Below are 22446 nucleotides of genomic sequence, written 5' to 3' on the forward strand. Positions count from 1 at the left end.
GTAAATCCAGGCTCTCAGGCTCAGTGGCAGCAGGCAAGCTGGTAGGAGTTCCACCCAGTAGATGGATTCACCAGCCCCACCTGTCAGTCTCGCTCTGCACTTCTCAACAAGGAGCCCTGGCTCTTCCATCTCTTCCAAACCCACCCACTGTGAGAAGTGCTACAAGTTTACTCCCTGAGTGTAGGACATTAGCACCACCTTTGTACACAAAGCTCATTACACAAACATAGCTCATTTTATTGCACTTTGTTTTTATTGTGCTTGCAGACCCTCCACCAACAGAGATTACAACTTGCTAAAGTCTTTGATGATGGTTAGCATTTTTTAGCAATGAATTATTTTTTTAAATTAAGGTATGTACATTTTTAGACATAATACTATTGCACACTTAATAAACTATAAGTGTAAACATAACTTATATACCCTAAGAAACCAAAAAATTCAAGGGACTAGCTTGAATGCAGTGATCTAGATGAACCTGCAACTATCTCTGAGGTATGCCCAAACATACATGGAACATCTGAAGTTATAAGCACTTAGATGTCAAGAAATCTATTATAAACTGAAAACAACCTTTGAAACCAGACTTAATTAATGATTAATACAACTACTTTCCATATAAAGTGTTTAATAGTTTCTGTCCCTTACTAGGCTATCAAAGTAATTTTTTTCTGAGTACCTCTCTCTGTTTTAGGTCTTCAACTGTTTTCAGTGCGTGACTGTATTCTTCAAGGAGTTTGTTGTGTGTCAGCTGTAGAATGGCTAATTTGGACCTGTTTAAAACAGAAATTGAGGATGGAATCTTAGGGAAAATAGCATAGAATCTTACAGTCTTGCCTCTCAACATTCTTCTCAACACACAAGCAGCAAAATCTCTTTTCCTACCTGTATCATTCCACCGCCTACAAGCATTTTCTTACTCTCAAACAAAACAATTTTTTCCAAAAAGTCAAAATAAGATTACCAGTAATTTTCATAATCTTGTTATAAAACTTAAATTTTACCTACTTAGAAAAGTCTCCTAGTACTCCTCCATATAAAGGAGAAAAATTTTAAATGTATTCTCAAACCCTAATGCAAATCTGTATAAAAGAGCTGTTCCAACTTCTTTCCGCCAAGTAGCTGTTTAGTCGCAGCATACTCACTTTTCGTCTTCCCTTTTTGCCTGCTCCATTTTGATTTCCGATCGCATGCTTTCCACTTGTAGCTCTAACTTTTTGTTATTGTAAATAAGCTCTTGCTTTTCATTCAGCTCTGATGGGGCTGCAGAATTTTTCCTTTCAAGGGCCTGACATCTAAGAAAGATCAAAATATGAGGATAAACAATGCTCCTTCATTTTTCAGTGGTTTTTAAACAAATCCCAAGACTATGTAGCAAACACAAAGAATTTTAGGATAGCATTTTTCAAGGATTTAGCAATGCAAATATTTTATCCTCCTTGATCCTTTACTAGAAGCAAGTAGTACTGGTGAACCACCCTGAGAATATTATGCTAAGTGCAGTAAGTCAGTCAGAAAAGCTAAGAACCATGACTTTACTCATATGTCGGATATAAAACTGAAACTCACAGACACAGACAGCAAAGTGGTTGCCAGAGGGAAGGCAGTGGAAGGTGTCGAGGGTGGAAGGGACCTAATGTATGGTGACTAAGATGGTTCACCTTTAGGTGGTGGGCACCCAGTGCAACATACAGATCTCATATCATAGAAATGTACACTGAGAACCTATATGATCTTATTAACCAATGTCAGCTCAATAAATTTAATAAAAATTAGTTTTAAAAAATACAGATCTTTTTCTGTTAAAAGTAATTTACGTATTTCTGAACCCTAATGCCTAACATAAAAAAGCACAGATGTAAGATCACACAAGCTACTGCCCACTTGGAATAATTGTTTTTAGTAGTCATACAAATATATTTTTGTTATTTAGTCATAGACCAAAGTAGTGATTAGATAAAGATACCTCTCATATAGTGATCCATGTATATCTTTTGTATTTTAAAAAGTGACAGGTTCTTTTAAGCACAAAGACTATGACGTCTGACAAAGATTCGACGGGGGAAAGGAAATGCCCTAAAGCCTCTTAAAGATCAGGAAAAGAATTGTAATATAATAATAGCAAATATGAACCAATGATAGTTACGTGCAAGGCATCAATGCCAAGCATGTTAAACATTATCTCACTTAAAACCTTATGATGTAGGAATTACGACATACATTTTACAAATAATAAAACTGAGGCTAGAGAGGTGAAATAAGTAATTTTCTTGAGGTTACTACCGCAAATAAGATGTAGATCCATACTTCAACCTAGGTGTGTTTGTCCAGAATCCTCAGCTGTTACTGCCATGCTGTACCAGCCTTGGAAAGTGTGACTCCAAGAAAGCACACTTGCATGTTATGCTGGAAATGTCTCCCAACTTAGCCAAAAGAACATCAACTTAGCTTTCCAAAATTTGGGGGTAACTTCTTATATCAAGAGAAACCAGCAAATGCAAAATTCTCAATTTATATATTAGCTTTTATAATTGACTGAACATGAATTTTTTTCTAAATAAATCTCACTCAACTTCTTGCTCTTTGCAGCTTTCTTTTACATTTGTTCACAGTAATGTTGTCAGCTCATGTAAGTCACGGGAAATCCAGCTCACTGCTTTTTGCAGGTCCTCATATACACTAGTATGCTTACCTAATGCCTCCAAACAGCAGAATCAGAGTCCCCAGGGCCCCATCTCCCCACTACTACAAGCATTTTGTGTTTATATATTAACTTGTACATTAATCTGAACAACACTAGTGTTTTCTGAATTCATATTTTAAGTTGGTCTCTATGTTTCTTTTATTCATAACACAGTAACAAAACTACATTTTTTATATAGTTACATATTTGTAAAAATGTACACCTTTTGAAGGAAGATAAAATTCATCTCTCATTCTTACTTTTCTTGAAGCCTCTTCTTCATTAGCTCAGCTTCACTGAGTTTTGTATGAGCCTCTTGAAGCTCCTTAAACAAGGTTGTCACCTGAAGGTTCAAGGCTTCCACCTCACTTCCAACCTGTTGCACAGGAAATCCAAAACATACACGTGGGATTCGCATCAGAGATTAAATGCACCTCTTTGTGAGGAAACAGTGTGAACCGTTCCAGTCAAGACTGACTGGTGAATTGATTAAACCTTTCACAATGAATGCCCCAAATATCCTGAATGAAAAAAATGTTTTGGTTACAACTCTTTTTCCTCATAGAACACAGATTAATTGGGATGCATTTGTGAAAATAACTTTATCATAATTAAAATGAATCCTGATTCTGGTTTAGGGGATCACAGATCACAGCAGTGTCACGGTACAATCTAATTTATCCAGTTAGCAGCTCAAACCCATATTCCTGGCTAATTTATGTTTCTAATTTACTCACCTATTTTTGTTGTACTGCTTTTTCCTGGCAGCTCTAGAATTTTTGTCAGTGAGTTTTATGGTGCCTTGAAAGTCTCAGTACTTGTCTCTCTACTATTGGTTGTTGAATTAGTTTTAGTCAATTCTGTGGGTACTATTACTCACAGGTTGTCTCTGCAACTCAGTTTTTTAAATGTTCTCTATTCTCTAGAAAGTAGGGGTTTTAGTCCAGAGCAAGGCACACAGTTCAATATATATTTGTTAAATAAATGAATTACCTAAAGTAAGTATCTTATGTAAATGTGTTTTGCATGGGCTGCTGTGGCTCTGACAGCTTCCTGGCTTCATCAGCCCTCTCCGGGTTGAAGACTGCAGACTCCAAGACAGGCAATGAGGTGCCATGAAATAGCGACTATATAAGCATGAGACTCTCTCACTGGAACTATTTTTTTTTAGACCAGTACTGGGATAGAACCAAGACCTTTGACATGCACCTAAGTTTCCGAGCCACATCCTCAAATGATCTCATAATACAGTAGACAACATTCTTTTTCCATTTAGCAGGCCTACTCACTTGAGACGTTAGGAGAGGAAATCAGTCAAGAGGAGGTATAGGAGTGATTTCCTAAAATCACTAGGATAGGAATACATCTCACTGTGATTTACAATAAATGAAATTCAAATCAGGACAAGGAAATATGAGAGAAAAAGAAAATACTTAACATTAAAATTATTTCCGTATTTCTAAAGCTAATAATACATCACAAGATTCGACTGCAAGTTCTATACTACTCTTACATCCTCGTGGGTGTGAGAGCAGTCTTACAATTTTAGTACCCACAGTTTCTCTGTCTTTCTCCTCTTCTTTCTCTTTTTCTGTGCTCCCCTCTGTCTGGGTCTCGATCTCAGAATGATCATTGGCTTTCTTTTCAAAATCTGAAACTCTAAAAGATTACAGAATATAGAGAAATTACTTTCTCTTCAAGAGAAAAAACAATTGCAGAAGCACCAAAAAGAACATTGTTCAAAATCTGGATAAAGGATCAGGGATTTTCAAAATCTCTTTGCATTCAATATATTAGCTTTGGTTTAGCTTTCATCCTAAAATTGGCTAGAACTGACGTAAGAGATGAATGCATACACAGGCAAAATGTATTAACATCCTGAAGACTGAACAACATTGCCTCTTTTTATGTCACTGACATAAAAACAAGTATTTTTTGTGTTTTTTGTGTGGGTACACACGTGCATGCTTGTGTGTTACATAAGTGTGTGTGTCCTAAGAAAAGGCTTTTCCTTCCTGGACCCATCTAAGTTTACAAATCCCCAAAACAAACATATGCGGCAACATTCTTTCACTGAAGCATACTGTATTTTGCTGTGTATAATACACTCCCCTGTATAATGTGCACCCATGGTTTTGTGTGCATAATACACAGGGTTCTTATACTCATGTTATGTAATTATTATATCCATGTATAATGTGTATCCTTATTTTTCCTTCAAAATTTTGGGCAAAAAAGTACACATTATACACAACAAAATACAGTAATCACATGAAAGCTATCCCAATACAAATGAAACAGAGTCTTGTTTCTCTCCCATCCCAAACCTGACCAAAATAACTTTTAAAGATCTATATACCTACAAGAACAAAAAGAAAGGGAGAAAAAAATAATAGTAAGATTTGAGAAGCATAGATATGAGTAGGAACTGACTTGGCAGACCAAAAAGTCTGGATCTGAAGCTAACAGAGCCAAGATGTAACCTGCACGATGGGACCCAGAGGCTCAGGAGTTGGTGACAACAGGTAACTCTGGATTGGGGATGAAGGTGGGGTATCTTTAAGAAGGACTAGAAGAGCCCTGGCCGGGTTGCTCAGTTAGTTGTAGCATCATCCCATACACCAAGAGGTGGCGGGTTCAAAACCCAGTCAGGGCACATACCTAGGTTATGAGTTCAATCCCAGGTAGGCACATGTACAGGAGGCAACAGTCAATGTTTCTCTCTCACATCAATGTTTCTCTTTCTCTTTGTCTGTCCCTTCCCCTCTCTCTAAAATCAATAAACATATCCTTGGGTGAAGTTTAAGAAAACAGAACTAGAAAATACTAAAATAGGGGGACCGACCCTTCATTAATCAGAGTTGAGGGCTTGGGTTTCCTAGTGAAAAGAGGGGAGCTTACACACAAAATGCTGAGACCCTCAGTCTTCTAATTATCTCAAGAATCCTGGCAGCTAACACTGGCTGGTGTGGCTCAGTGGGTTGAGCACTGGCCTGCAAACCAAGGGGTTGCCTGTTTGATTCCCAGTCTTGGACACATGCCTGGGTTGTGGGCCAGGTCCCCGGTGGGGGATGTGCGAAAGGCAACCATACATTGATATTTCTCTCCCTCTCTTTCTCCCTTCCCCTCTCTAAAAAAAACAAGAAATACATCTTTTTTTTTTTTAAGATTTTATTTACTTATTTTTAGAGAGGGAAGGGAGAGAGATAGAGAGAGAGAGAGAAACATCAATGTGTGGTTGTTGGGGGTTATGGCCTGCAACCAGGCATGTACACTGGCTGGGAATCGAACCTGGGACACTTTGGTTCCCAGCCCGCGCTCAATCCACTGAGCTACGCCAGCCAGGGAAAGAAATATATCTTAAAAAAATAAAATAGAACCCTAGCATCTAAATCCTGGCATCTAGAAAAGTACCCTCCAGGCAGGAGACTGGAAGAGTCTCTTTTGCAGTATGTAACCAAGAGGTAACCAAGAGGAGGGAAAAGAGTTAAATTTCTGACATGGGGCTCCTCAAGAAAACCTCCCAGCCAGATCTCCCTACCCAAGTATCCAGAACAAATGCATGATACACAGGTTGGCACCAAAGCACATGAGAAGTTTCATTCCAGAAAATTAAGAATCAGATTATAATGGATTTCTCAGCAATAATATCAGAAGTTAGAATACAATGAAGTAATGTGCTCAAAATTCAGAGGAAGAATTATGTCCAGTATAGACTTTTATATCTAGCCAAACTATTCATAAATTATGAAGGTAGATATGCAGATCTTAGAAACTATCCTCCCCATATATTTTTTCTTAGTAAATCAGTGGAGATATGGTGAGACCTATTTGAAAAAACATTTTTTATCCTCACCCAAGGATGTGTTTATTGATTTTAGAAAGAGAGGAAGAGTGAGAGAGATAATCATTGATATGAGAGAGAAACATCGATCAGTTGCCTCCCTTATGCACCCCAGCCAGGGATCAAACCCATAATCTAAGTATGTGCCCTGATTGGGAATTGAACCTACAAACTTTTGGTACATAGGACGATACTCCAACCAACTAAGCCACCTAAACCGACAATACTTTGGTTCGCAGGCCAGCACTCAATCCACTGAGCCACACCAGCTAGGGAAGTTTACACTTTTATTATTAAAGCTAAACATGTTGTCTAAGTAAGGATGGCTTATTGGCTAAACTTGACACTTAGAATGGTGTACAGAACTGAGGAGAGGAAACATGACTGAAATAAACTAACACACTGGTCACTCATAACTATTAAAACATAACATTTTCCCTTTAAAATCAGCTGCAGTAAGATAGCAGCATAGGTAAATGCAATATTTGTATCCTCTCACAACCACATCAAAATTACAACTAAACCACAGATCAACCATCATTCAGAACTGCCTGAAATTTAGCTGAACAGGATGTACAGAAGCCACATTGAGACTAGAAAGGGGCAGAGACACGGAACTGGCTGGTCCCACACCCACATGTGGTAGATAAAATCAGGAGGGCTATCTTAGCTATGGGGGTCCCACCTGAGGAGTGAGGGGTCCCAGCCCCAAACCAGGGCTCCTACACCAGGCTTCTAGTGCCAGGAGAGAAGTCTCCATAACTTCTGGGTGTAAAAACCAGCAGACTCACTCACTGTAAGCTCCAGTGCTGGGGCAGCAGCTCGAAAGGCAGCAGGGACAGGGAGGAACTGAACTGTCTGGCATCAGGGTGAGAGCTAGGGGCAGCTCACTCCCAGGTACAGTGCTGGCAGAGGCCATTGCTCCTTTTCTGAGCACCTTCACTACAGAGCCTGCAGGCAGGCACTATATCTGAGTCTCCAACAACCTGGCTCGCACTGTTTGCCTGCCCTGGTGATTCCCTGAGACCCCACCCTAACCAACTTGTGGACCCACCCAAGCAGCTTTTAGTGGTTTTTCCATATGAATGTCCTGTCCTGCCTCATGCTTCAGACTTTTCTAAAATCTCTCAAACAAGCAGCATCTGGCCTTGGCATGACCTGTATGTGCCAACAGCAGTTGGCAATCAAGGCTCAACTACAACAGGAGAGTATACCGGCCCACATGGGGGGAGGGTGGCAAATCTGGAGTGTCCAGCCCAGGAAAATGGGGAGGCTGTGCCACCGGACCCTGTGGGACACCTACCACGCCTAGGAGACATAGAAGCTATACAAACAAAGGGAGGCTGCTGAAGTGAGGAGACAAAGAAATATGTCCCAAATAAAAGAACAGACCAAAACTCCAGAAAAAGAACTAAACAAAATGGAGACAAGCAATCTACTAGATGCACAGTTCCAAACACTGGTTATAAGAATGATCAGTGAACTCACAGGAAGAACAGTTGAACTTAGAACTTCAACAAAGAGCTAGGAAACATAAAAACAGAACTAGAAAACATAAATAAGAACCAGTCAGAAATGAAGATACATTAACTGAAATAAAGACTACATTACAGGGAATCAAGAGTAGAATACATGAAGCAGAGGATCCATTCAGATATTGGGAAAATAAGGAAGCAGAAAACACCCAATCAAACAAGCAAAAAGGTAAAGAATCCCTCCAAAAATGAGTATAGTGTAAGGAGCCTCTGGGACAACTTCAAGCATACCAACATTCATATCATGGAGGTGCCAGAAAGAGAGGAGAGAGAGCAAGGAACTGAAAACCTATGTAAAAAAAAAAACAATGACAGAAAACTTTCCTAACCTGGTGAAGGAAATAGTCATAAAAGTCCAGGATGTGCAGAGAGTCCCAAACAAGATGAACCCAAAGGGGCCCACACCAAGACACATCATAATTAAAATGCAAGATTATCAGTCATTAGGGAAATAAATGAAAATCACAATGAGATTCCACTTCACATCCATGAGGATGGCCATAATCAAGAACACAGACAATAATGAGTTGAGAATGTAGAGAACCTGGGACCCTCCTAAATTGCTGGTGGGAATGTAAAATGGTACAGCTATTGTGGAAAACAGTTTGATAATTCCTGAAAATATTAAACATAGAGTTACCATATGACCAGCAATTCCACTCCTAAGTATATACCCAAGAGAATTTAAAACATATATTCACACAAAAAATTGTGCATGAATGTTCAGAGCAAACATTATTCATAATAGGCAGTAAATGGGAACAACCCAAATGTTCACCAACTAATAAATAAACAAAATGTTGTATAGTTATACAATGAAATATTATTCAGCAACAAAAATAAGTGAAAAACCAATATATGCCATATCATGGATAACATTGGAAAACATTATACTAAGTAAAGTAACCCAATCACAAAAGATCACATATTATATGATTCTGATTACATGAACTGTCCATTACAGGTATATCTACGAAGAGAAAGCAGATTATTGGGAGGAATGGGGAATAAGTGCTAATGGTACTGGATGTCACTTTCTGTTTCTTCTTTTTAAAGATTTTATTTATTTTCAGAATGAGGGGAAGAGAGAGAGAGAAAGAGAGAAGGAAACATAATGTGTGGTTGCCTCTCATGTGCCCCCTATTGGGGACCTGGCCTGCAACCCAGACATGTGCCCTGACCTGGATTCAAACCAGCGACCCTTTGGTTCCCAGGCCTGCACTCAATCCACTGAGCCACATCACTCAGGGCGGGATTTCTTATCTAGGGTAAAAAAACCTTCTAAAATTATAAAGTGATAATGACTGTATAACTCTGTGAATATTCTAAAAATCATTGGAATGCACACTTTATTTTTATCCTCACCAGTGGACATTTTTTCATTGCTTTTAGAGAGAGAGGACTGGAGAGAGAGAAGAGAGAAGCATCGATTGGTTGCCTCCCATACATGCTCAGGCCAGAGATTGTATGTGCCTAGACCAGGGATCGAACCTGCAACCTATGTATGTGCCTTGACTGGGAATCTAACACGTACAGTTTCTGTTACGGGGTGACATTCCAACCAACAAAGCCACATTGGCCAGGGCAAAATGCACACTTTAAATGGATGAATTGTATGGTATCTTAATGCTATTATCAAAAAAGCTGTTAAAAAAGAAATTAATGCATATTTCAAGTTACCTATTTCATACCTTTTTGTGGCTTCCTTGAGTGCATTTTCAAGTCTCTCCACCTTCTGGTTTCCTTCCCTTAGACAAAGCAGGAGCTGGCTCACAGTTAGTTCCTCAGATTCCAAATAATTCCTGGCACCTTCTGCAGGTCGGCTCCTACATCAAGATGGTATAAAGGTTAAAGGCTTTAATCAGAAAACAAAAATGTCAAAGTTTAAGAATATAGCTGGTATGAACTTAAAGGAACTGCTTTCCAGAACACTCTCCAATTAATTCTCATTCACAGACCAAGCACAGCTGGCCCGGTGAGCTCCAGAGCCACAGGCCTCCATGCTTTCCAGGGAAGGAGTGTGGACTAAGGAGCAGGTTTGTCTTACAATGCAGTTGCTCATTTCCCCCAAGCAGTCACTGGGCTCACACCACAAGACCACAGGACCCACAGAAACAGTGGAGCAGAGGGAGTCCCGGTTTCTGGTGCCCGGCTCTCCAAGAGAACTAATTTGAATGGGACCACAGTCACACTACACGAGCACACATGCGGCTGGTGGTGACATGCAGACCACTGGCCTTTCTCCAGCTTCACAGAAGGCATCGCATTCTCAAGTTGAGAAGAAATTAAAATAATTAGAGCAGAGAAATATAGGCACTGTTGGTATGTCAAATATTTTCCTTGACTCCAAAATGTGATTAAATAAAGAGGTGATTCAATGACAAGCAAACAAAACCATGACCACCCCCACAACTAAACATTCCAGGTGACTCTGCTGACGCCAGTGGCAGCTATTCTTTCAGTAATCTATTCAAATTCACACATCTAATAATCAGCCAGGAGTAAATTCTGGTTTCTGATTCTGAAGCTCAAACTCCAAATCTAGAAATCAATCTCCTACTCCTTAACATAATTTCAAACAGGATAAAGAACCTGCGATTAAAAACAAACAGCTATGTGGCTCAAAAGAGGAAGTGGTTTGTGCATAAGGATCTAAATGAGGAGGAAGTGGCTTAGAAATTTCAAACAAGGCTTGCTTCCTTCCCACCACTTCCAGTAAAGTCTCAATATGAGAAAGCAATATGGGGAAAAACAGGACTTTCTAACTAAAAAGGGGAATAACTTTCATTTATACCAACTGCCCTGGCTTGAGGAAAGAAGATGATCTAATACTTATTTTCTCCCTTATATAACAGCTTGGGAACATAACAGAAAAAACAAAAACAAAACAAAACAGCCCATTTTCATGTTTTATAAATACATTCACCAAGCTGGAGAAAAAAAGATTAAAAGTCTTGGAGGGAAGACATCCTTTGAGAAACTTTCAGTAGTAGTAGTAGTAGTAGTAGTTGGCTTATAGAGGATGTGCTGACAGCCTCTTCTGCAGACTGCTACCGGCAAGAGTCTCAGGGACCCAGTCCTTCTGCATCTTCTCAAAGCTCTCCCCCACCATCATTTACGAGGTCTGCTTCCTAACATACAGATGGGACAGGTGAACTTGACATTCCACAGGTAAGACATCAGGGCACTTTAAGAAACACCCAGAGACTCACTGCAGTAACCGGCATTGCGGTAGAAGATTAGCCAGTAGGGTTTGTCACCTTGGCTTGTACTCAGGAGTGAACTGGGCAGAGAAAAATGGAAATATCTCACAAGCTGGGCAGCCTGGTCCAGCTCAAACTGCACTGGTATGCAAATTAGGAACAGGTCTTTTGATTGATAACAAGTTTGTTTTCACTTTTTATCTGATGGAGATAAAAAATACCTTGAGTGGTGAGGGTTAATTAGCCTGAAAAGGCACCAAATCTTGTTTTTATTCTCTGCCAGTTTTGGCTGTAACATTAAACAGCATTTAAATGGAACAGTCTTGAAAGGTCCAGGTATAATTTAATAAGAAATCTTTTTTCAATCAGCCGTGATGTCTGACCTCCCAGGGGACCTGTGAGTGACGAGACCGCCCGGGCTGCCCTAGTCTTTCTTTACGTACTTGTCGGTAGCATCAGTTCTTGTGGGCCCAGGACTCCTCTTGATTTCTTGCATTGCCACATCTGCTCCTCCTTCCTATAGAAGCAGAAATGAAAGGGATTTAACACAATATGTCTACAAGACAAATTCTCTTATCAAAAGAGGAAAAGGCAAGAGAACAAGAATTTGGATGGCACATGACCCAAGGAGCCAACCAAACATTTAAATGTGAGGTGTGTCAATTTGATCAATGGAATGGAATGGAATGGAAATGTACCCTTCCTTCACCTGAAATGCCCTGTCAGGTTTACAAATATCTAGACGGAGGTCGGTCCCTTCTCATTCAGCACAGTCAACCTGAACCCATAGCATGAGAGCTTATCTCTGGCTCTCCTTGGCAGTTCCCTTCTTTCCTAGGGTAAGGTCACACAGACCTAGTTACAGCCCCATATACCTCCCCCGTACAGTCCTTTAAAATGCAAACTGCTAGAACCTGCTGAAGCAAAGTTGAAAAACAGCAGTTCTCTGTGACAAGGCTCACAAAGTCAGCTCCTGCTAGAAATCATATGTATTTCGGCCATTTAGAAACCAAGAAGATTAAGACCGCTTGAATGACAAAGGACATTTCTATTCTAATGCTGTAGCAGGATAATCTTCCAAAAATGCACAAAGATGTTCTGGATAATTTTGATTGTGTATGCTCTTCCCAAATCTTGGGCAGTGCTTTCCCATTCTCAGGAGCAAGGCAAAAAAAACAGGTTTACACTAAAAATAACTGTCCCTCATCAGTGAGAGAACATACTAGGTACCCTCAAGAAAGAAGCCTCTTCCAGTCAGGATGGCAGTGTAGGGAAACATGGCTCACCTCCTCACACAACCACATCAAAATTACAACTAAACTATACAACAACCATCACTTAGAGCTGTCAGGTATTGAGTTGAAGGGAAGTCTGACAACTAAGGAATTAAAGAAACCATATTCATCCAGACTGAGAGAGGGGAAAGGAGAGGCAGAAACATTGAGATGAGAGAGAAGCATTGACTGGTTGCCTCCTGTATGTGTCTTGTCCAGGGATCAAATCTGCAACTTAGAGAGAGAGAGAGAGAGAGAGAGAGAGAGAGAGAGAGAGATGTCGATGTGCTGTTCCACCCATCCATGCATTCACTGGCTGATTCCTGCGTGGGCCATGACTGGGATCGAACCTGCAACCTTAGCATACTGGGGACAATGCTCCAACTGCCTGAGCCACAGTCAGGGCAATGATAGATATACTTTTAAAAAGTCTTACTAAGTCCATAAGCTAGTATGAAACTTTCTTCTATTGTTGATCTCTTTTTACTTTCATGCTGAGTCTGGAGTTCTCCTGAACCCCCAGCTTCTCCTCCTGCCCTAGCCCACTGACCTCTCTCCCTTACAGGCTTCTCTTGAGAGCGCTCCCTCAATTACTTGCACAGATAGCTCCACTTCAGGCTCTGCTTCTAGAGAACCTGCCCTAAGATGACCCCAAGAGAAATGACATTCCCCATTATTATCACACTCTTTCTGTCTTCACTGCACTTCTCAACAATAGCAATTTTATATTTGTTTGTGGGCTCATTCATTTTATCTCTTTACATATAGCTCTGACTCTGGGGAGGGGGGTACGCCTGTTTAGCCACCTCTGTATCTGCAACAGTGGCACCATGTGCACCCCTGTGGGGGAGTGCATCAGTTGCTGGGGAGATGAATGAATGTGTAGCTTTAGCCCTCCTTCATGATGCCAATACCTGGCAGTTGATGCAATGCTCACGTTGTTTCTTGGATCATGACATGGAAATTATGTGGGGCTCCTTTATGTGTTTCTAAGGGAAGTACTTAGAAAACTAGGTTTCATTAATTTACCTTCTGGTCTCATGAGAAAAATGAGGAGGAGGAGAAAAAGCAAAAGGAGAAGAAAGTAGTATGGCAAAGTGGTGGTGTTTCTTTATTCACCTTTATAGCGATAAGGAAACGGGTTCTGGGGCATTAGGCCACTTGCCTAAGGCACAAAATAAGTGAAAGTCTAAACTGTGAACCAAATTCTGGGCTTTCTGACTCAAAAACCCATTTCTTTAATCCCATTGTTTTCTTTTACCCTGAAGCTCCCAATTTATTTAAGTAAATTTCTTGGACTAAATATAAGTACATAAAAGTTTGTTTTAAAGATTTTATTTATTTATTTTTAGAGAGGGGAAGGGAGGAGAAGGAGAGAAGCATCGATGTATGAGAGATACATTAATTGGTTGCCTCTCACACATCTCCAACTGGGTACCAGGCCACAACCCAGGCATGTGCTGACTGGGAATCGAACTGGTGACCTTTTGGTTCATAGGCCAGCACTCAGTCCACTGAGTTACACCAGCCAGGGCCTAGAAGTTTTAATATGTAAATTTCTTTGCTTCGGTTAACATCAAAACTAGATATAAACCTTGAAATCCTATTTAGTCTTAGGAGCCACCGTTAGTCAATCTATGGTATTTTAGTGAACACATATCATGTACTGAACATTAATCAAGGCCATGACTAATAGGGAAATTAATTGGAGATAATGTTTTTATTGTTTTGGGTTGTTTATTGAATACCTAATAAAAGTCAGAGTTTATTAACTTAAAAAAGTGAAAGAAAGAAAAGAAAGAAGCCTTCTGGAAACTTTTGATAAGCTTTTTGGGCTTCCTCAGTTTTATCAGTTATTTGCAGAAGGTTGATGCTCTTTCATCAAATTTGTGTTTCATAATCTTTATTCATTTGCAGAAAGGGTATTCTGGCAAGTGTGCTTTCAAAGGGTATTTTAATTCTCTTGATTTCAGCCACTATTAATGCATCTAAACTTTGCCAGGGAGCATGAATGGCAAGATTCTTAAGAACCATTTTCTAACTCTATCAATCTTTAGTCCAGCAAATGAATCAGAAAGTAAAGAAAGTCACTCTCTAGTATTTCGGACACATCCAGTAGCTTAGCTTTTTCAAATTGCCTCCCACCTCCCCTACCCACCCCCTTTATCTACAAGGTACATTTTTCTCTTTCAGAGACACATTTTATCTCTTTTCCTTTATCGGACATTCACTTTGACAAAGCTGAAATGACAGTGTGTATGACAGAGGATTTGACCCTTGAGTGTCCCCTTTCTTCTCAATCTTTTTTATTTTATTATTTTTTAAGATTTTATTTATTTATTTAGAGAGAAGGGGAGGGAGGGAGACAAAGAGGGAGAGATACATTGATCAGTTGCCTCTCCCGTGCCCCTAACTGGAGGTCTGGCCCGCAACCCAGTATGTGCCCTGGCTTGGAATCAAACTGGCAACCTTTTGGTTCACAGGCTGGCACTCAATCCACTGAGCCACACCAGCCAGGGCTCAATCTTTTTTAGTAGCAAGGAAAGAGGGGCCGCTCTGTGGTTCATCCACCCTTTTAGTAGCACTGCGCACACCCAATACATCGGGACAGATGCTGCACATGTGCTTAGGAATGTGTCCAGACATGCCTTCACTTCATTTTTGGTGGCACATAAATGCAAGTTTGACAGCACCAGCTCCAAACTGTTCTCAGAGGTTTCCGCAGCTGCTGCTAGAGAAGCCGAGACAGTTCCTCCACAACCACCAGCGCAGCTCTGCTCCTTCTGTTCTCCACTTTTTTTTTTAACAAACTATGGTTCCTATAAGACCTTGTTTGAAAAGAGGGTTCTAATATTAAGCAATGTTTTAAAACCATTCATTTACTGCATCTGATAACGATTCTACTCACCTAAGAGAAATGCTGAAACACAGCTTTGAGACCTGGCCTGAAAAAGTTTATGCTTTTTTTTCTTTTAGGTGAAGCACATAAATGTCTGATTTGTGATGACATTGGGGAGAAAAGAACTAGCTGTTTCATCATAAAAGGTAACTCATGTTTTTCCATTTCAGCTACGATAAGCCTTATATGCACTGTGTTATACTTAAAAAGCAAGAGTCAATTTACCTTTGCTACACTGAAATTTCCCCACTAAGTGGCTTTCTTGTGTTGAAAAAGAAATGGTGGTATTTGTATCAGCTGCCAAGGCGAGGTTTTAGACTTTGCTTCACACAAAAGCAAAACACTTACAGCCATCCTAATTTCAACAAAGGAGTCTTCAGAGGAGCCGCCTGAGTTCAGCTTGAGCTGTAATTCAGACACAATGCCCAGCAGATCTGCCTTTTCAGCTTGAAGGCGGACCACTTGGGTCTTCAGCTGTTCCATTTCCTGTTCTGCTTCTGCCTTGGGGACCTGTGGGTCCTCAGCGGGGTCCTGGAAATGATGAGAAGCAAAGCAAATTAATGAATCAAACTAAGGTCCTGGTGTCAAACCCAAACGTCCCACACCCACTGGCAAGGCAGTCTCTCCCCAGCTTCATCCCGTGTCTTACAGTAGGAAAATCTTGCATTTCCTTGGCAAATTGTTTTTAACATAACAATTAAAATAAACATTTTTATGTTATTTTATTGTATTCAAATAATAGAAAATTAAAATAACTTCATGACAAGGAAGACATGCTTTGTTAGCATGCTAGAATAATTTGATATAATGAAAATAACCAACCAGACTTTGGCAATGGCAGAATTGTAAGGTCCAAAAACACCAGAAAATAAGGACAAAAAGCCACCACAGCTCAACTTCTTGCTTATTTTTCTTTCCACAAATGTATACCCTCCCCCACACCTGTCAAGTCTACTCAGAAGGCAAAGCACTGAGGACATCACTTTGGTGCAGTAACAACAAAAACACGACGAAAGGTTCGAAATTCTCCCTGGGGTATAGTCTGGGCACAGAAATACCTTGTGGTGGTGGTTTAAGGTTGTTAAACTTAAGTCTGGTGAGAAATAAGCAAACTGAAAATCAGAGGCTGGTACAAAAGACAAATAATTAAATTTCAACCTCTATAAACATTAATTATAAACATAAATATTGCACTAATGTCAAGTTCATATTGTGTCCGTCCTTTCGCAATTACTGCACATGGCGAAACCAGAAGAGCAAGACCCTGTTTGGCTACAGTGTTTTACTTGGGGGCAAAGGGGACAGGCTAGAGTCCACACTGCTCATTAGTGCATGTGTGGTCTCAAGTAGATTCACTTGATGTCTTGGCCTCAGTTTTCTTCTTAGAAAGAGAGACATGGTATCATATGGTCTCTTCCAATTGTGACCTTCTCAGCCTCTCTGATTTCCTCCTCAGGAAACCTTCACTAGTCTTGTGGGCATGGCAGCACAGAAATACATACACCTGAGAATATCAGAGGATGCAACACATAGAAAATTGACATGCACACACGCACACACCCTCTGTGACAGATTTCCTAAGGATGGTAAACATGCCCAAACACTCACAGAGGAACCAAAAAGCATCAGAAGGGCATGTGCCTGCACCATAAAGCTCATCCATGAATCTTAAAAAGTGCAACAGGGAATTGCTCCTCCCACCACTGAGATCAACATCATGGTCCTCTTCACTTGGAGCAGTACCCTGCTAGGAATCTACCACAGGCCTTAGAGGAAAGCAGATCATTGTGAAATGGAAGAGTCGAGTGTACAAGGAAAGGTGAACAGCTTGTGCAATCTCTCTCAGTAATGACTCACATCAAGGAAACATACATGTAAAGGAATGAAAACATACAAGGAAGGTACTGCTCAGCCTGGAACCAAGAAGTAAGCAGGTGAGGGCAAGACTGTGTCCCATTAGGAAGCTTCACATTTACCCACCTGACCTCTCGGGGGGACATTTTATTTTATTTTATTATTTTATTTATTATTTTTAGAGAGAGGGGGGAGGGAAGGGGAGAGGGAGAGAAAAATCAATGTGTGTTTGCCTCTTGTGTGCCCCCTACTGGGGACCTGGCCCACAACCTAGGCATGTGTCCTGACTAGGAATTGATCTGGAGATCGTTTGATTCACAGGCACATGCTCATTCTACTGAGCTACACCAGCCAAGATTTTTAAAAGCTACCTTGGTGTAAAGGTAGGAAACAGAGTTTTATTTGCTTTTCTTAAAAGAGACTTTTAGAGTTTTATTTGAATTTTCTGTCTCCTTATAAAAGTATGTTCCTAGAAGAGAATTTTAAACAAGTGTCTGAGGACCAGGGATATAAGGCCTTGACATAGAATCTTGGTCTGTCACGGTAATTGTCTTTTTCCACAATTGTGAGCATCTCTTAATTATCCTTGGGAAATTACGACTACTTATTTGCCCATAAACACCTTGTAAGATAACACTTTAAGTTTCTCTCCATTTTAACACTGAGAGTCTTTTCCCTGCCTCCCTGGGCTAGAAATCCCTTGGTTTATTCTCCTAAATCTCAACCCCACTCCACTGTTTGTTATGCTGTCATCACTTTTTAGCACTTACCAACGACCTCTGTGCAACACGGCAACTGCTTGGTCTCTCTGTTTTTGTACAAGTCTCTATCTTCTGGTCCTGGCCCTGTGTGTGGGTCGATATGCCATTTTATAATCCAAGAAGAAAAGTCTATGATGACCTTTGCCTAGCAATGTGAAACTAAAAGCTAAAAAGTACTCTTTAGTGACATCATTGGACAGAATAGTGGACAGTGCAGTTGGACAGAGCCATTAATGCCTCAGCCTCAGCCTGAGGATGGGAAGGCAGCTCTCTGAAGGAGAATCCCAACTCCCTTGCCTTGTGTGGTACAGAAAGCATGAGGAGCCCTCATGGCCCGGGGTGGGGGGCATTCCCTGTGGAAACAGCAGCAAAGATGGGCCCGCAGGAGTGAGAGAAGTCCAAGGCCTTAAGGGCTTCACTAAGCAGGAAGACGAGGATGTAAATTTTAAAAATCATCGCAAATGATCCATGAAACAAAAATTAAGCAAGAGGCAAAGAGATAGAAGTGGGCCGGAAGGCACAGTTTGGGGGAGAAAGCTGACGAGCAAGAATTTTAAAGAGTAGTAAGTGTCTCTTTGTTCCAAACACCCAAGTCCTTTGTCCCAAGGGCTCACTTCTGAGTCCTGCTTGTAGCTCTCTTCAACTTATCATCTGCATTGAAAGGAGCTATCCAGAGCTTTAGATTCTGATCTCAACTTCTTCCAATGCTAGGAAATATAAGAAAACCTACAGGCATATTATCTCAGACAATCCGCTTCTGGAAGCTTCCCTTTTGACTTCAATGTAATAGTCCCCAATTTGCTGATACCAATTGAGAGCTTGTCAGCTCATGTCCCAAAACCCAAGGTAAATATCGGTAAGATGGTTTCTTCCAGAGAATAGAAAATTACTCATATATCCAGGTGATCATTTCTTCACAGTACTGTACCTCAAAAATATTTAGAAGATGAGAGATTTCCCCCAGGAAAGTGACTGAATGCTCTTAAAACTGTAAGGCACGTTGAAGAGGCGATAAACCTCGTCAACAGTGAGACATTTCCAATGCAGGTATGAATGTATGAGGCCTGAGTGTTTTCACTGTCTCATGAGTGTGAGGTGCTGAGTAGGTTATTGATATAGACTGATGATATTTTCTAAACCACTTTCCATTCTTTAGATTATTCCATATCATCATCCCCTTTTCATTATTTTCTTTCCATTTGATTTGTTTGCATTCCTTACCCATTTAAGAAATTAGAGATCAACAAAGTTCAAAGTAAAGTCTCAGAAAAGTCACTGATATCCGGGATTACATCCTCCCTGAACCAACCCAGGGCTCCACCCTCCACAGAGCTGTTAGGTTGCTGGTTTGGACAGCAGGTGTCCATCTAAACACGTAACCCTCAGTGAGCTTCAGAGCACGAGCAGAGGCTTCACACGAGTTCTCATTTGTTTTTCCACAAATGTCTTTGACACAACTTTTGGTTGTGAGTGTATTTCCCAGGTTTTTTGGGTCAGTGAAAACATGGCAACCCTATATGATCTCCTGTCACAACATGACATTTGTCAAACCAGTTTTCAGAAGTAAAAGTAAAACATAAAGTGAGGAATCTGTTTTAGACTGAGAGGAACAATAAGTAAAAATCCTGAGTAACAGTAAATTTTTAAAATGTAATTTTATATCAAAGACACACCAAAACTAAAACTTGTGCTCTGTCTATAATGAATACAGAATATTGATTTATAACGTCAATATTCTTTTGACTAAAATCAGTATGGTCAAAACTTTATAAATTTCCTTCCCCCAAAAGAGATTATTCATGATCCTTAAAACTGCAGCCAGTTGCCCTAGCCGGGTGGCTCAGATGGTTGGAGTGTCATCCCATACACACAAAAAAACTGCAACCAGTCTTCTCAGCAAGAACACTTCTTTCAGGATAATGCATCTGACGTGACCCATGAAAGGGTTTAATCTAGAAATCTAGACAAGTAAGGTTCCACTACAAATATTAATAAAATAAAATTAAATTAATCAGTCTGCTCACCTCAAATGATCTTTCTGTTTTCCATTTTAGTTTTCCAAGTTCTTCTTTCAATTTTTCATTTTCATGGCTCAGAGCCATTAGGCGCTCTTTGGCTTCTTTGCTCTGGGTCTCAAAAAAAGGCGTTCCTCCTTCTGTTTCTCTGTCCAGGCTGAAAGCTCCTGAAACCGCCCTTTCATAGCTTGGTTATTCAGCTTCATGGCTTCTGTGTGGGGTTCAGAGTAAGGTGTCACACAACAAGGGACTGGACTTGATCTAATGAATCAAACCGCCCCTCAGACCACTTCCCCATGAGGCTCTGAATCGAAAGGGGTCAGGTTGAGCCTGGGCCCAAGGGTCAGCCAGAAAAAGGATGTAGCAGGATGAGTGTTTTTTGCTTCCAGGCAGGACTAGCAGTTCTAAAGTTATTTCTAGTCCTCAAAAATCTCAAGAAAATAAAATGATTTGGGTATCTCCATATAGCACAAAAGCCTATGAAAAACTCAACAGGCTAATGTATATGACTCCTAGATTCAAACAGTGGTCCTGCCAAAGCCGTGGCCTGAGATATTTGAATGCTTCCTTTTAACAAGGGAATATTTAGGACTAACTTTGAAGTAATAGCAGCCTTTATAATAGCAGCCTGTCTTTCTTTTTCCTTTTACAGGGGCTGAATGCCGTTATGCCATTTCCATGAGATACAAAAAGTACTTTTTATTTGACTTGTACCCAAGAGTAAATAAGGGAAACAGTTTTTCCTTACTAAAAGCTAAAGTCTGTTCTCTTTCTGCCCCCCAGGGAACCAGACAAAGAGCAGGGAGTTAGTTCACCTACAAGCCTCATTACAAAGGGATTAGAAGAGGGCCAGGGGTGAACGGAGAAACACAGGGCCAAGTGCCGCTCACCTTTCAGCTGATGGTTCTCAATCAGGAGCTCTTTCATTTGCTGCAGCAGCTCCTCTGGGGTAAATGTGCCCAGGTTTGGGTGAGCCAGATGTGGGGGGCCATTCCCAGTGGTTTCACTGGGGCTGTCCCCCTTTTCAGTCAGGCAGCTAAGAGGTTCGTGGGACATGGCAGCAGCTCCTATGGGAAAGTTACAAACTGAAAAATAGTTGTTCCCCTCTTTGCAAGGGGTCTCCATGAGTCCGCCAAATCCATTAGCAGTTGCTAAAAATTATTCTAAGGGTTGCCTATGTTCTTTCCAATTATAATTGAACATTTATGATTCTTCCTTTTAAACAAAAAAGGTATACTATAGCTTCCGTGTGTGTGTCTGTCTGTCTGTGTATAAAGAGGTGCAGTGAGGAGCTGGGGTAGGAGAAAGAGAAGGCAGGACGTCATGATGCCTGAGAATCCTAAGACAGGTCATTCAAGAGAGTCTCCATATATATATTTGTAGACATGTGCAAAGTATCATTACATTGATTTCCCCATGCAGATCTTTAAACTCAAGTATCCACATTTTGGGTGAATAGTACGATGTGTGAATTATATCTCAAAGCCGTTCTTAATCTCTATACTTTATTTCTTAATTTTCTGGCTAAGAAGAAAGGGGGAGCTAACATATTTTAGATGCTTACTGTGTATTGAATCACTGCACCACTCATGTCTAATCCTCGCTGAAACTCTACTATGTATCTCATTTACAGGGGACGAAGCTGGGTTCACTGAGCTTTCATAGCTCATCCACAGTCACTCTTAACAAAAGGGACGACCACTGTCAAGGCTGATTCCAAACACAGACTTGCAATATGATAAAGATATGACTTACTATTCAGGCTTTGGTATTTGATAATTTTACAAAGCACACTGAAAAGACTAGGAAATCTTGCTTAATTATTGCATATTCTGATACTATTTTAAGCATACCACTTTATTTTGTAGAGGAGTCAAAGTGCACATAAATAAGAGAAAATGTATCCCAACTCTACCTCTGTATGGCCTCCCACCTGGGCAAACACAGAAACCTCTTCTAATGACTGGCTACATGTGTTAGGCAAACAATTGCTTTTTCACACTTTGTGAAGATGATGATAAAACCTTTTCATGAAGAACTGCAGAGGCGGTGAGTCAGTCACTGGAGGGTGAGGAGAGGGAAGCATGCTATCTGATATATCATTGTGTCATATCATCTATGAGTGCTGTGTGCGTCCATATAATAAAATACATCCACACACTTGGAGTGCAGGACAGTGCTCCTTCCTGACCAGGTAATACCTGGGCTCCCTGGAGGTCCCCTGGAAGCGAGGGGCTGAGACCTGCCATTGGTCTAAAGGAATGTATAGGTAATCAGAGATGGTGCTACTAGTGATGGGACAGCAGACCCTGCAACACTGTCACCTTCATGATTTCTCTTTAGGGCAGCTAGCATACAGAAGGGCATTCTTACGACAT

At 40.6% G+C, this 22446-nt stretch overlaps 1 protein-coding gene across 1 annotated transcript in view; it reads right to left on the bottom strand.

Annotated features, from left to right (window-relative positions):
- The window catches only part of OPTN (optineurin), a 35063-nt gene extending 13255 nt beyond the window's left edge, over positions 1–21808 (bottom strand). Inside the window, 11 exon segments of the mRNA XM_028506725.2 lie at positions 680–773; positions 1146–1295; positions 2944–3059; positions 4240–4342; positions 9754–9888; positions 11709–11782; positions 15787–15969; positions 20078–20196; positions 20199–20279; positions 20959–21135; positions 21633–21808. Coding sequence (XP_028362526.2) covers positions 680–773; positions 1146–1295; positions 2944–3059; positions 4240–4342; positions 9754–9888; positions 11709–11782; positions 15787–15969; positions 20078–20196; positions 20199–20279; positions 20959–21135; positions 21633–21738 — 1338 coding nt within the window. The 5' untranslated portion in view covers positions 21739–21808.
- Between the last annotated feature and the right edge of the window lie 638 nt (positions 21809–22446).

The sequence above is a fragment of the Phyllostomus discolor genome, chromosome 1 (genome assembly GCF_004126475.2).
Source record: "Phyllostomus discolor isolate MPI-MPIP mPhyDis1 chromosome 1, mPhyDis1.pri.v3, whole genome shotgun sequence".
Taxonomy (NCBI): domain Eukaryota; kingdom Metazoa; phylum Chordata; class Mammalia; order Chiroptera; family Phyllostomidae; genus Phyllostomus; species Phyllostomus discolor.